Raw genomic sequence first — 12,210 nt, 5'->3', positions numbered from 1 at the left:
CTGGGCCCAGCCCCTAGCCATTTGATAGTTTATTCTAACAAGAATAAACATGACGGCAGCTTATTGACCAGAGAAACCTTGGTTGTAAAATGAGATACTTTACCTTTGCATTTTTCTTGATGAGTACACATTCCAGTGGTCAGTCTTTTTAGGCGGAAATAATGGGTCGAATTTCCTGTAGGCATGCATGTAGACCTGCAGGTGCACACACTCACAGCTCAGTTATTCCGTTGAGGTCTAGGCCTCTTTTATGGACCCTGAGGTTTAGAAAGGTGGTCCAGTTAACACAGACACACAGGAGTTACGATAAATAGTGAGTTTTCTTTACTCATATAGAAGATTGGTTTGATACAGGGGTTCTCAGCCTTAGCTGCCAATTAAGACCACCTGGCAAGTTTGTTGTTGGTTTTTTTTTTTTTCTGAGATGGAGTCTCACTCTATAGCCCAGGCTGGAGTGCAATGGCGTAATCTTGGCTCACTGGAACCTCCACTTTCCAGATTCAAGTGACTCTCCTACCTCAGCCCTCCAAGTAGCTGGGATTACAGGCATGCACCACCATGCCCATCTAATTTTTGTATTTTTGTTAGAGATGGGCTTTCACTATGTTGGTCAGGTTGGTCTTGAACTCCTGACCTCAGGTGATCCACCTGCTTTGGCCTTCTTAAGTGCTGGGATTACAGGTGTGAGCCACTGTGCCTGGCCTCCTGGCAAGTTTGTAAAAGGCCGATGCCGGCCGGGCATGGTGGCTCAAGCCTGTAATCCCAGCACTATGGGAGGCCGAGGCGGGTGGCTCACAAGGTCAAGAGATCGAGATCCTCATGGTCAACATGGTGAAACCCCGTCTCTACTAAAAATACAAAAAATTAGCTGGGCGTGGTGGCGCGTGCCTGTAATCCCAGCTACTCGGGAGGCTGAGGCAGGAGAATTGCCTGAACCCAGGAGGCGGTGGTTGCGGTGAGCCGAGATCGCGCCATTGCACTCCAGCCTGGGTAACAAGAGCAAAACTCCATCTCAAAATAGGCTGATGCCCAGGCCTTCCCCCTAGTCAATTGAGTCAGAGTCTCTGAGGATGGGGCTCAGGCCTCAGGATTTTCTAAAACTTCACAGGCAAGTTTGGTGTGCAGCCAGGGTTGGCAGTCACTGGACTAGTATAGAAGATTTTACAGCTTTCAGGCCAAATCTGGCCCCCCACCTGTGTTTGCAAATAAAGTTTTACTGGAACACATCCACATCCATCTGTTTATAATTTTTGTTCATGGCTGCTTTTGCAACAGAGCCTGTATGGCCTGCAAAACCTGAAATATTTACTGTCTGGGCTTTTTAATTTTATTTTTTGAGATAAGGTCTGGCTCTTTTGTTCAGTCTGGAGTGCAGCAGCGTGATCTCAGCTCACTGCAGCCTCTGCCTCCTGGGCTCAAGCGATCTTCCCACCTCAATCTCCTGAGTAGCTGGGACTACAGGCATGTTACCACTACGCCTAGCTAATTTTCTTATTTTTAGTAGAGACAAGGTTTCACCATGTTACTTAGGCTGGTCTCGAATATAAGGTCAGGGAACTGCCCTTCTCAGCCTCCCAAATTGCTGGGATTACAGGCGTGAGCCACTGTTTCCAGCTTTCTCTGGGCTTTTACAGAGAAAGTTTGTTGACCTCTGTTGTAAATTTTTTCGGTAACTGTGTAATCTAGTAGTATATAGGAATGTTATTGAGGACACTGATGAACGTGTCACTTGGGTAGCCATGGAAAGTATTTTTGTGAGCTACTTTTCCATCTTTATTCTTGAAAAGGCTGGCTTTTCCCTCTGGAATCCAGCGGGCTGCTTCATTTCTGAAGGTGGAAATTATGAGGGAGGCCTCAAATCCCTCCCCCTTTGCTGTCACATTGGCACGCAGCTCAGCTATTAAGTCCTTGAGTCCTGCTTACTGGAACTGCTCTTTAATCTGGGCTTTCTCTCTTTGCTTTCTTTCTTTCTTTTTTTTAGATAGAATCTTGCTCTGCTGTCCAGGCTGGAGTGCAGTGGCGTGATCTCGGCTCACTGCAACTTCAGTCTCCTGGGTTCAAGTGATTCTCCTACCTCAGCCTCCTGAGTAGCTGGGATTATAGGCGTCCACCACCACGCCTAGCTAATTTTTAAATTTTTAGTCGAGATGGGATTTCACCATGTTGGCCAGACTGGTTTTGAACTCGTGACCTCACTTTGGCCTCCCAAAGGGCTGAAGTCACAGGTGTTAGCCACCATGCCTGGGCTTTCTCTTTTAATGTTTCCCCATTCCTTGCTCTTTTTTTTTTTTTTTTTAAATTTTTAAATTGTTTTACTCTATAAATTCTCTTTATTAAGCTACTTCAGATTTCTTGCTGGACAGAGATAAGTATAAACAGTTTTCTAGTTCTTTCTCCAGTAATTTTTTTTTTTTTAAATATAGGCTCTTGCTCTCACCCAGGCTGAGAGCAGATACACAATCATGGCTGAGTGCAGATACACAATCATGGCTCACTGCAGCCTCAAACCCCTGGGCTCAAGCAGTCCTCCTACTTCAGCCTCCCAGGTAGCTAGGATTATAGGCATGTACCATCAAGCCCTGCTACTTTTTGTAGAGATGGGGTCTTGCTTTGTTGCCCAGCCTGGTCTCGAATTCCTGGCCTCAAGCCATCCATCTGCCTCTGGGTCCCAAAGTGCAGGGAGAGGTGTGAATCACTGTGCCTGGCCTCCCTGCAGTAAATTTGCACATTCTTCCCCCTCTGAGAGGTGGCTGTGTCAATGTCTGCAGTCCTGTCTCTAGTAGCCTCTCTTTAAAGCCCTGATTAGTGCGTGTGTACACACATGTGCACATGGGCATGCATGCACGCACACATACATTTTTGGGTATTTTTCTTGAATTACAGGGATAGTGTCTCTGCTTGCTCTGAGCACTTACTTCTGGAATCTCCCTGGGTCTGGGAAGGGCAGTCTGTAAGTGTGATTTAGGAAAAGACCCATCTCTTTCCTTCTCCTTTTTTTTTCTTTTTTTTTTTTAAATAATAGGGTCTTGCTCTGTTGCCCAGTCTAGATGGCAGTGGCATGATCATAGCTCAGTACAGCCACTAACTCCTGGCTCAAGCCATTCTCCCACCTCAGCCTCCTGAGTGGCTAGGACTACAAGTGCATTCCACCACACCTGGCTGGGCAAAGACCCCTTTCTAATCTTACCTTGGTGGGTGTTAAGTTGGAGCAGTTTATTGCTTCTCGTCACCTATGAGTGGATTGGGTGGGGCTTTTGGAGGCTGCTCCTGGTCGCATTGAAGGAGCTAATTTCTGGGTATGCAGTATTTAAGAACCCTCCCTTGCTATGTGAACGGGAGAGTGGTTGGGTCAGGCCAAAGGAAAAAGGTTGGAGAGAGCAATGGCTTTAAATAGCGCTTCCAGCCCAGCTGGACTAGATTCCAGGGCCTCTTTAAAAGCCCAATGAAAGGAGGCGGCTTGAGGCGTGGAGGTAGCCGGGAGATGAAGCGCGAAGTCCAGGGAGCAAGCTCACCGCTGCTGGAAACGGGCTCAGAAATGGCTTCTCCTCTTTATGGGTTGATTGGATGCCATCTGCTTTGTGATCTGCTTTCTGGGATCGGCCGGAGTAGGACAGCTGCCCCATACTCTGCTTTGCGTGGGTTGGCGGGGATGCCAGAGGGTGGCAGGCACAGTGGAGGACAGTAGGCCCCACCTGCAGAGTTGCTTGTTGCTTTGTGGACCTGTGCAGCCGCTGAAACTCTTAATATTTTGGGGTTGCTAGAGTAGCTGGGAAAGGAATCCAAAAAATGTAAACTCACTGCCTCTTTGAATCCATCCCGCTGGTCCTACAAAGAGCCCTCGAAGAAGTGAGGGGACAGGACCTTTGGCCCGAGTCATGCCCTGAGGTATCTGCCTGGGAACTAGGCTAAGGACCTTGGACTCTTACTTGAGCGAGACCTGTTAGATGCAGGTTGAGTATCCAGGGCTAATCTGTTCCTCTTGCCTCGCATAGATGCCTTGAGCCAGAGCACACAGGTTGGAGGGTCTGCCTGTCTTACATTCCCCACCCCTTCTAGTTTCAGCCCCAGGCTGGGTCCACAGAGAACGAAAAATGAAGCCTCTGTGGCAAATAGGCATTTAGGGTTCCCAGCTGTCAGAGTGTTTTTGAGGGGGTCGCTGTCTTTCTTGGATAAAAGCCCTCTCCAATCTGGACCTGCAGTTTTAAGTACACCCTGACCAGGCTCGGTGTTGTTTTGTCCACTGAAATCGAGAGTGAATATCTGCCGGTAACCTTTGTCTTTAAAGCATCCCTAATGATGCTGACTTCCATACACTGAGCCATCTGGCTTTGACTGTCCATTTGAAATACTGAAAGTCACCCAGATGATTGTTCAGTGGACTGTTTAAACCTGCCAAACGTGTGCATGCAGGCCGTTATCTTCTTGTCACCCCATGTGGTTGAGCAGATGATATTGTTGGAATGAATGATGAATAACGTATCCCCCTCCCCTCTGTGTTCTGAAATGTGTGTTTTGCTCTGACTTTGCAAGGACGAAGCTCAGTAATGAGCATTATTGTGTGCCTGGTCTTACGAAGGTGTGATGGTCTCTTTCAGATCGAAGCAAAGCAGAGATGGATTTGAAGGAGCTGAGTGAGTCGGTCCAGCAACAGTCTACCCCCGTTCCTCTCATCTCTCCCAAGCGCCAGATTCGTAGCAGGTTCCAGCTGAATCTTGACAAGACCATAGAGAGTTGCAAAGCACAATTAGGTATACGTTTGGTTTCGGTTTTGGTTTTTTTTTCCCTAGCAGTATCGTTGTTACCATTACTTGTAGGGATGCCACCGGGATGAAATCAGGGTTGAATCCTGACTGCTTTTAGCAGCTGCTTTAACTTTAAACTGTTTGCTCAGCTAAAATATATTTCCACTAATGGCAAAAGATTTCAGACTTGCTAGTTAACTCAGGGCTCTTTGAACTCATCAGATTTTATTCTTTGGTGAAAGCAGCTGGGAAACTTGAGATACAGGTTTGAAGCATCAAGGTTTGCAAGCAGAATGAGGATCCTCTGGGTTTGCCTCTGCTCTCCTTCTCAGTACACATCAGTGTCTCCACACCAGTGCTGAGTGTTTTCTGCAGGTGTCTGAAACAAACCCTTTCCTTCCAGACCGGTTGCCTCCCCACCTGGCAAACCCTTCCCCCTTCTGTAGCTGTTGCCTTCCTTCCTCTTCGCTGTGCTGTCTGCCTTCACACTGTCTACCTGAATCCTGCCCTTCCGTGAGGCTGAGCTCAGATCTCCCCTCCTCCAGGACGTCTCCCCTGACTGCCCTCCCCATCGCCTCCTTTGGTACTTTATTGCTTGGAAGCAACAATGGTCCCTATGTGTGGGAGTGTCCCTTCCAGTCTAGACCGGAAACTCCTTGACGGTAGGGAGGCTGTTGGATGAGGATTTGCCTTCTCTATGGTACTTTTTCTGTGCACATGGTAGATGCTCTGGAATGTTTGTTGAATATGTCAGTAAAGCTGGGAGGGCATTTCTGAAGAAGTGGGGGATGGCTGGGCCTCTGGAAAGCAAGCTCCTCCGAGTGTCAGTGGGTGCTCTGCATCTTCGAGTGAGAAAGCAGCCATAGTTAGGGACCACCTGGGGCTGTCCAGAGGACAGCAGTTCCTGTTGGGTTGCCTGTTTGGTGAGGACATTGAGTAGCATGGATGAAATTTGGCGTGCCATTTACATATGCCTCTTGGGTCCTTCCATGCAGCTGGTCCTACTCTTGATTTGTTTTTATCACTAATATGAGTTGTAATATTTCCATTTACCGAGTGTTTTCTCTGACACTATGTTAAACACTGCATATAGATTGTCTTGGGAGGTTGATACTTTGATCAGTCCCATTTTGCAGATGGAGAAACTGAGGCTCAGAGACATGAGTCATTTGTTCAGGGTCACACCAGTAATAGAAACAGAAGAGCAGGATTTGAATTCATATCCTTTGGACTCCAGGACCCAAGCTTTTCCTATCCCATATGTGGCTACGCTTCTCCTTCTTGTTGCTTTTTGTTTTGTTTTGAGATGGAGTTTTGTGCTTGTTGCCCAAGCTGAAGTGCAATGACACAATCTTGGCTCACCACAACCTCCATCTCCCAGGTTCAAGTGATTCTCCTGCCTCAGCTTCCTGAGTAGCTGGGTTTACAGGCATGTGCCACCACACCCGACTAATTTTGCATTTTTTTTTTTTTTAGTAGAGATGGGGTTTCTCCGTGTTGATCAGGCTGGTCTCAAACTCCTGACCTCAGGTGATCTGCCCACCTCAGCCTCCCAAAGTGCTGGGATTACAGGTGTGAGCCACTGTGCCCGGCCTTCCTTCTTGTTTCTAATCATGAGCTACCAGCAGCACAAGCCTAGGATTCCAGAATTATACCAGATCTGGGTGTTTGTCTTTTGGCTTGTGTTCTTGCTGTGGTGCCCTGGCTGGCCTTGAACTCTTGGGTTCAAGCAGTTCTTTTGCCTCAGCCTCCTGAATAGCTGGGGTACATGTGTGCACCACCATGCCTGGCTCGACTTGTGTTTTTGATTGAGTCCTGGTGGAGGCAGATATATTCCCCAATGATCTTGCCCATATCCCATGCTCTGGGTCGTTGATGGCTCTGGTACTTTTGCAGGTTTCTCTTTGCTGTGTCCGGGTTGGACAGTGGCACCACTGTCAGTGGCCATTGCTCTAAATGCAGAGATTGCACAGACTTCGTTGGGTTTTCTTTCCTCTTTCCAACAGTTTAGGATATGGTATTATTACCTACAGTATGATGATGGCACAGCGTATTATTGGGAGCAGGAGGTGTAAATGGGTTAAATGGAACTCTTGTTAGGAATGTGCCTTTGCCCATTTTTGTTTGTGTGTGTCAAATACCTGCTAGTTTGTGCTTCTCCCTTTTGAAAGAGACGGAAGTATGTGACTTTTGTCCTGACTCCTTTACCAGTGGAAGAGCAACGCACATGGAGTGGCAGTTGACTTTCCACATGAGTGCAGGGAGCAGGAGGGAGGGCTGGGCACCCGGATCACCTGGAGACAAGTGTGTCCCTTGCCTACAGGAGCCAGTGGCTTTCCTGTCCCAGCCAATGCCTGGCAGGTTGGTGACTCAGAGAGGCCAGATTTTCCCCTCTTTCATCAGATGCCTCTGCCTTGATTTCTCTATGAAATTTTCCGAGTTATGAATTGGGCAACACATTATAAATTAGAAAACCAAAAGCAAATAAGATACCCTGCGGGTCAAACCAGTGCCTCTCCTATGAAACATGTCTGCAAGCTCGATGTGGCTTGTGGGCTGAGTGTTTGCAGCCTCTGCTTGAAGGCGTTGGCTTATTTCTTTGGGCGCTGGACATGAAGGATAAAGAACTTTAACACTTTGGGAACCCAAGGGAAGCAAGAGTGCTGGTGGGGAGCCAGGAACCCGGGGTTCTGGTCTGGCCTCTGTCTTGTGTCCTCGGGCAGGTCATATCCCTGGGCCTCTGTTTTCTAATCTGTAAATTGGATCAGTTTAAACAGGTTTTTCCTGCTGTTCCCTTCCAGCCCTCTCATTTTTAATAATCCTGATTGGTTATCAATGTTATAAAAAAATTTAGCGCCACATATTTAGTGCCATATACATTTAAGATTTCTGTTGGTAGGTCCCGTGTCTCCTTTGAATGTTAACCAAAACTCTCTCCAAAGGCAATTCCACTGGTCAGCCGTAGCCAGTGCCACTTGAGTTTATGACTGGTCCCATTTAGGCCAATGTGATGCGATTTGAAATGTCTTTTTCTTACTCCAGTGTTTGGTGTGGAAAATGTTTACATTTTTCGTCCTGATCTTTATTTTGCGACTACACCACATGCTGGGTTTTCTTTTTGAATTTAGGCATCAATGAAATCTCGGAAGATGTTTACACGGCTGTAGAGCACAGTGACTCGGAGGATTCTGAGAAGTCAGATAGCAGCGATAGTGAGTATATCAGTGATGACGAGCAGAAGGCCAAGAATGAACCAGAAGACGCAGAGGACAAAGAGGGTTGTCAGTTGGACAAAGAGCCATCTGCTGTCAAAAAAAAGCCCAAGCCTACAAACCCAGTGGAGATTAAAGAGGAGCTGAAAAGCACATCACCAGCCAGCGAGAAGGCAGACCCTGCAGCAGTAACAGTCAAGGACAAGGCCAGCCCTGAGCCGGAGAAGGACTTTTCTGAAAAGGCAAAGCCTTCACCTCACCCCACAAAAGATAAACTGAAGGGAAAAGATGAGACAGATTCCCCAACAGTCCATTTGGGCCTGGACTCCGACTCAGAGAGTGAACTTGTCATAGATTTAGGAGAAGACCATTCTGGGCGGGAGGGTCGAAAAAATAAGAAGGAACCCAAAGCACCATCTCCGAAACAGGATGGTAAGTGATTGTGTTCGTTTACAGTTTTCTTAATTGGGTTTAGAATCCTACCTTGTATGTTTATTATCAAAAGTTATATGACCTTTAAACAAACAAAGAAACCAAAAGTTATATGACCCTCTAACACCACCGACAGAGGCACAGTGAAGCTGTGTTTGGTTTAAGGTTACCTAGCTAGTGATGGAACAGCGTCTGGACACAAACATAGGCCCAGCTACCTTTTACCTGCTCAGTATCCGATATCGTTGATTTTAAGTGCAGAAAAAGAAGTCTCTTAGAAAATGGTGGTTACTTTAGTGACCAAGTCATGTTTTGTCTGAGCAGCTTCTTTTCCAATGTGCTCATTTATTTCCGTAAAGTGTTTGTTAACATTTGGACCTTATGAAATGGTCCTCCATTGCTCCATTCCACAGACATCTTGTTCTTTGTTTACAAGTCTCAAATGGTTGGCAGTGTTCATTTCAGGCCGGGTGTGGTGGCTCACACCTGTAATCCCAGCACTTCGGGAGGCTGAGGCAGGATCATTTGAGGTCAGGAGATCGAGGCCAGCTTGACCTACAGAGTGAAACCCTGTCTCAACTAAAAATACAAAAATTAGCTAGGCATGCTGGCATGTGCCTGTAATCCCAGCTACTTGGGAGGCTGAGGCAGAGAATTGCTGGAACCCAGGAGGTGGACGTTGCAGTGAGCTGAGATCCTGCTATAGCATTCTAGCCTGGGTGACAGAATAAGACTCCTTCTCAAAAAAAAAAAAAAAAAAAAGTGTTCATTTAAAAGGTTTTGATGATTTCAGCATCCCATTCCTCCCCTCATGCCACTTAGGCATCTCCAAATGTATTTTCTTCTGATAGCTGGACATTATTTGGGTAGTTGGTGCCAGAATGTTGAGTGATTCTTAGGGCACTAGAAAATGAAGTATGGGTCCAGGCATGGTGGCTCACGCCTGTAATCCCAGCACTTTGGGAGTCCAAGGTGGGTGGATAACAAGGTCGAGAGATTGAGACCATCCCGGCCAACATGGTGAAACCCTGTCTCTACTAAAAACAAAAAATTAGCTGGGCATGGTGGCAAGCACCTGTAGTCCCAGCTACTTGAGAGGCTGAGGCAGGAGAGTCACTTGAACCTGGGAGGCAGAGGTTGCAGTGAGCTGAGATTGTGCCACTGCACTCCAGCCTGGTGACAGAGTGAGACTGTCTCAAAAGGAAGTATGCTAGATACCAGAATTGGCTTTTTTGGGATGAGGGCTGCTGGTGACAGAGTTTTGCTCCCATCACTCAGGCTGGAGTGCAATGACGTGATCTCTTGGCTCACTCTAACCTCTGACTCTGGGTTTCAGGTGATTCTCTTGCCTCAGCCTCCCAAGTCCCTAGGATTACAGGCGTGCACCACCATGCCAGGCTAATTTTTGTATTTTTAGTAGAAACGGAGTTTCACCATGTTGGCCAGGCTGCTCTTGAACTCCTGACCTCAGGTGATCCGCTTGCTTCGGCCTCCCAAAGTGCTGGGACTACAGGCGTGAGCCACCGTGCCTGGTTGCATTGACTTTTAATCTTATTTGCATTTAATTTAACTGAGCCCAGAGTTTCACAACCTTGCACTACTGGCAGTTTGCCCTGGATAATCTTTAGTTAGTCCTGTGTATTGGAGGATGTTTTCCAGCATCCCTGGCCTCTACCAGCCAGATGGCAGTTATGCCTGCCCAGCCGTGGCAGTCACAAATGGGGCAATCAGATATTGCCAAATATCCCTAGTTTCTGAGGCTACTGTTATATTCTGAACCGGCAGTGACTACCCTGCAGCCTAGTGCAGCTTGCGCGTGATAACAAGCCCTCCAAAAGGGGTGTGCGAATGAGTGGAAAGATGTCTTTCCCACTGACAAAGTATTCAGTACGTTTTTCAGTTGGCTTGGCAGGTAGGTTAGAGGATTCAACATATTCGATAAAGATACTGAAGAATTAACTCAGGGCCCAGAAGAAACATTGCCTAAGGACAAATTAGAGGTGGTAGCCATAAAACATTACATACGTTATGAGTAACTTAAGGGATAGCCAGGTATAATTCTTGACTGTGCCTAACTTCTAACAGCTTACTTGTCCTTCAAACCCTTGTATAAGATGCAGTTCTATGTTCTTTGGGGTTTCCATTGCCTGATAGCTTAAAGCAAGTCAGGAATGGGCCTTGAGAATCTTTCTGCTGTGGTTATGGTCAACCTGGGCTGCTCTGGAACCTCAGCTGTCAGAGTGTGAGATGATTCCTGCACAGTTCAACTACAGAGAATGTCTATGAGAGGTGCGGTGGAGGAAGAGAGATGCAGTTACATGAGGGAGGGAGGATAGGCCATCAAACCATCCTGACCCATCTGTTAGATTTATGGCTAGCTTCTGAAAAATATGAGTATGTTGTGGATTGGGTTTGAGAGACTGCCTCTCTTGTTTCAGAGAACAATAGGAACAGCATTTATTCCATGAGGATTGTAGGAATATCTGGGTGCAGATGGCAGTACTCCTATGAATGACATATTTATACTGTTCTTTCTTTCTGGAACAGTTCTTTGATTGATTGGTTTTATGCCCCTACCTCTTCCAGGAAGAATTTGCAACAGATTGACAAGGATACATAACCATATGAGACTAGATGAAAATAAAGACATCCATGTAAAAGGAAAATGAAGGTAGAATAGCAAGTGGTCTGGGGAAAGGTTTTATTCAGAAATCTGTACTGTTTCAACCTTCAGAGTTAACAAAGTTGGCTCTGAGCTTCCTGGCAATGAAAGCAGAATGAGAAACACAGTGCCTTAAAAGATCTCATACTTTCCAAAAAATAAAAAAACATGTTCGTTGATTAAAAGAAGTAGAGCTCTTCCTCACACTGACGTCTGAAGGGAATTAGATGGAGGGCAATTACGCTGAAGATGATTCTAAAGCACAATTCAGTTAGAGCAGCGTTCTAAGGCTTGGGGCAAAACTGATCTTAAATTCAGAGTTCATGGTGGTTTGGGTCTTGAAAGTTGGCCTCGTGTCAGACTCTGCTGGAGAGTATCTTTTCAATGATGTGTTTTCACTTAAGAGTTTAGTAAGTGAAGGGCATTTTGGAGTGCGCTGTTGTGACCTCCAGCTTACCTTCCACTAGGGATGCAGCTTCTGGGTAGAATATGAATCTTCAGATGGCAAAACAGCTTTTATAACTAGTAATCTCTGAACAGAAGCAAAGAGAGTGCACTTAAAGACTGCTGTGCTTGCACTGGCATATCAGAAATTTCCATCCTTCTACAAAGGGGATGCTAATTTTTCTATTAAAAAGTCCTCGCTTTGTAAATGCAAAACAGTGACCAGTGACAAATTTAAGAATAAGAAGGTTAATTTGATAGGGCAGCATCTCAGGTGCTGGCCCTTTAAAAAAAAAATACACTCTTTTTTTTTGGTTACAGGTGATTGTGTACTCTAAATATCTGGGACAAAAGAAATTTCCTGTAGCCTAATTTTTTCTCCATAAACCATCAGGATTCCTAAAAATTTAAATGTTTTGGTATCTAAGTAACTCCAAACAGTATTTTGAGCCTGGAATCTTAATCAGATTGAATACTCCAGCTATTTATTTGGCAGAGAGCCAGCTGTGATCACGGCAGAGCAGTAACCCCTCTGCCCTGCTGAGTGTTTGCATCTGAAAATCAGGAGAGAGAAAAATGACCTTTTTGTGGTTGCACCTTAACTTACGATGGGAAAACTAGGCTAGCTAATCAACGATAACAATATATTTTTTGGTCACGTGGCAGGAAAGGAAGGCACTGAAGGCACTTATGCAGGTTAGAAGCCCTGCGAAGGCAC

General features: G+C 46.1%; 1 protein-coding gene across 50 annotated transcripts in view; it reads left to right on the top strand.

The window, feature by feature from the left end:
- The window catches only part of ZMYND8 (zinc finger MYND-type containing 8), a 138,161-nt gene that overhangs the window by 96,263 nt on the left and 29,688 nt on the right, over nt 1–12,210 (top strand). For 30 of the 50 annotated variants that reach the window (XM_078371855.1, XM_078371851.1, XM_078371849.1 and 27 more), the window contains 2 exons: nt 4,596–4,748; nt 7,871–8,386. In XM_078371855.1, the coding sequence (XP_078227981.1) occupies nt 4,596–4,748; nt 7,871–8,386 (669 nt within the window). The remainder of the gene's footprint in view (nt 1–4,595; nt 4,749–7,870; nt 8,387–12,210) is intronic. The other 20 variants (XM_078371859.1, XM_078371843.1, XM_078371839.1 and 17 more) reach the window with 1 other exon arrangement.

The sequence above is a fragment of the Callithrix jacchus genome, chromosome 5 (assembly GCF_049354715.1).
Source record: "Callithrix jacchus isolate 240 chromosome 5, calJac240_pri, whole genome shotgun sequence".
Classification (NCBI taxonomy): domain Eukaryota; kingdom Metazoa; phylum Chordata; class Mammalia; order Primates; family Cebidae; genus Callithrix; species Callithrix jacchus.
Note: the sequence above shows the minus strand (reverse complement) of the source record. Positions and strands in the feature narration are given on the sequence as shown.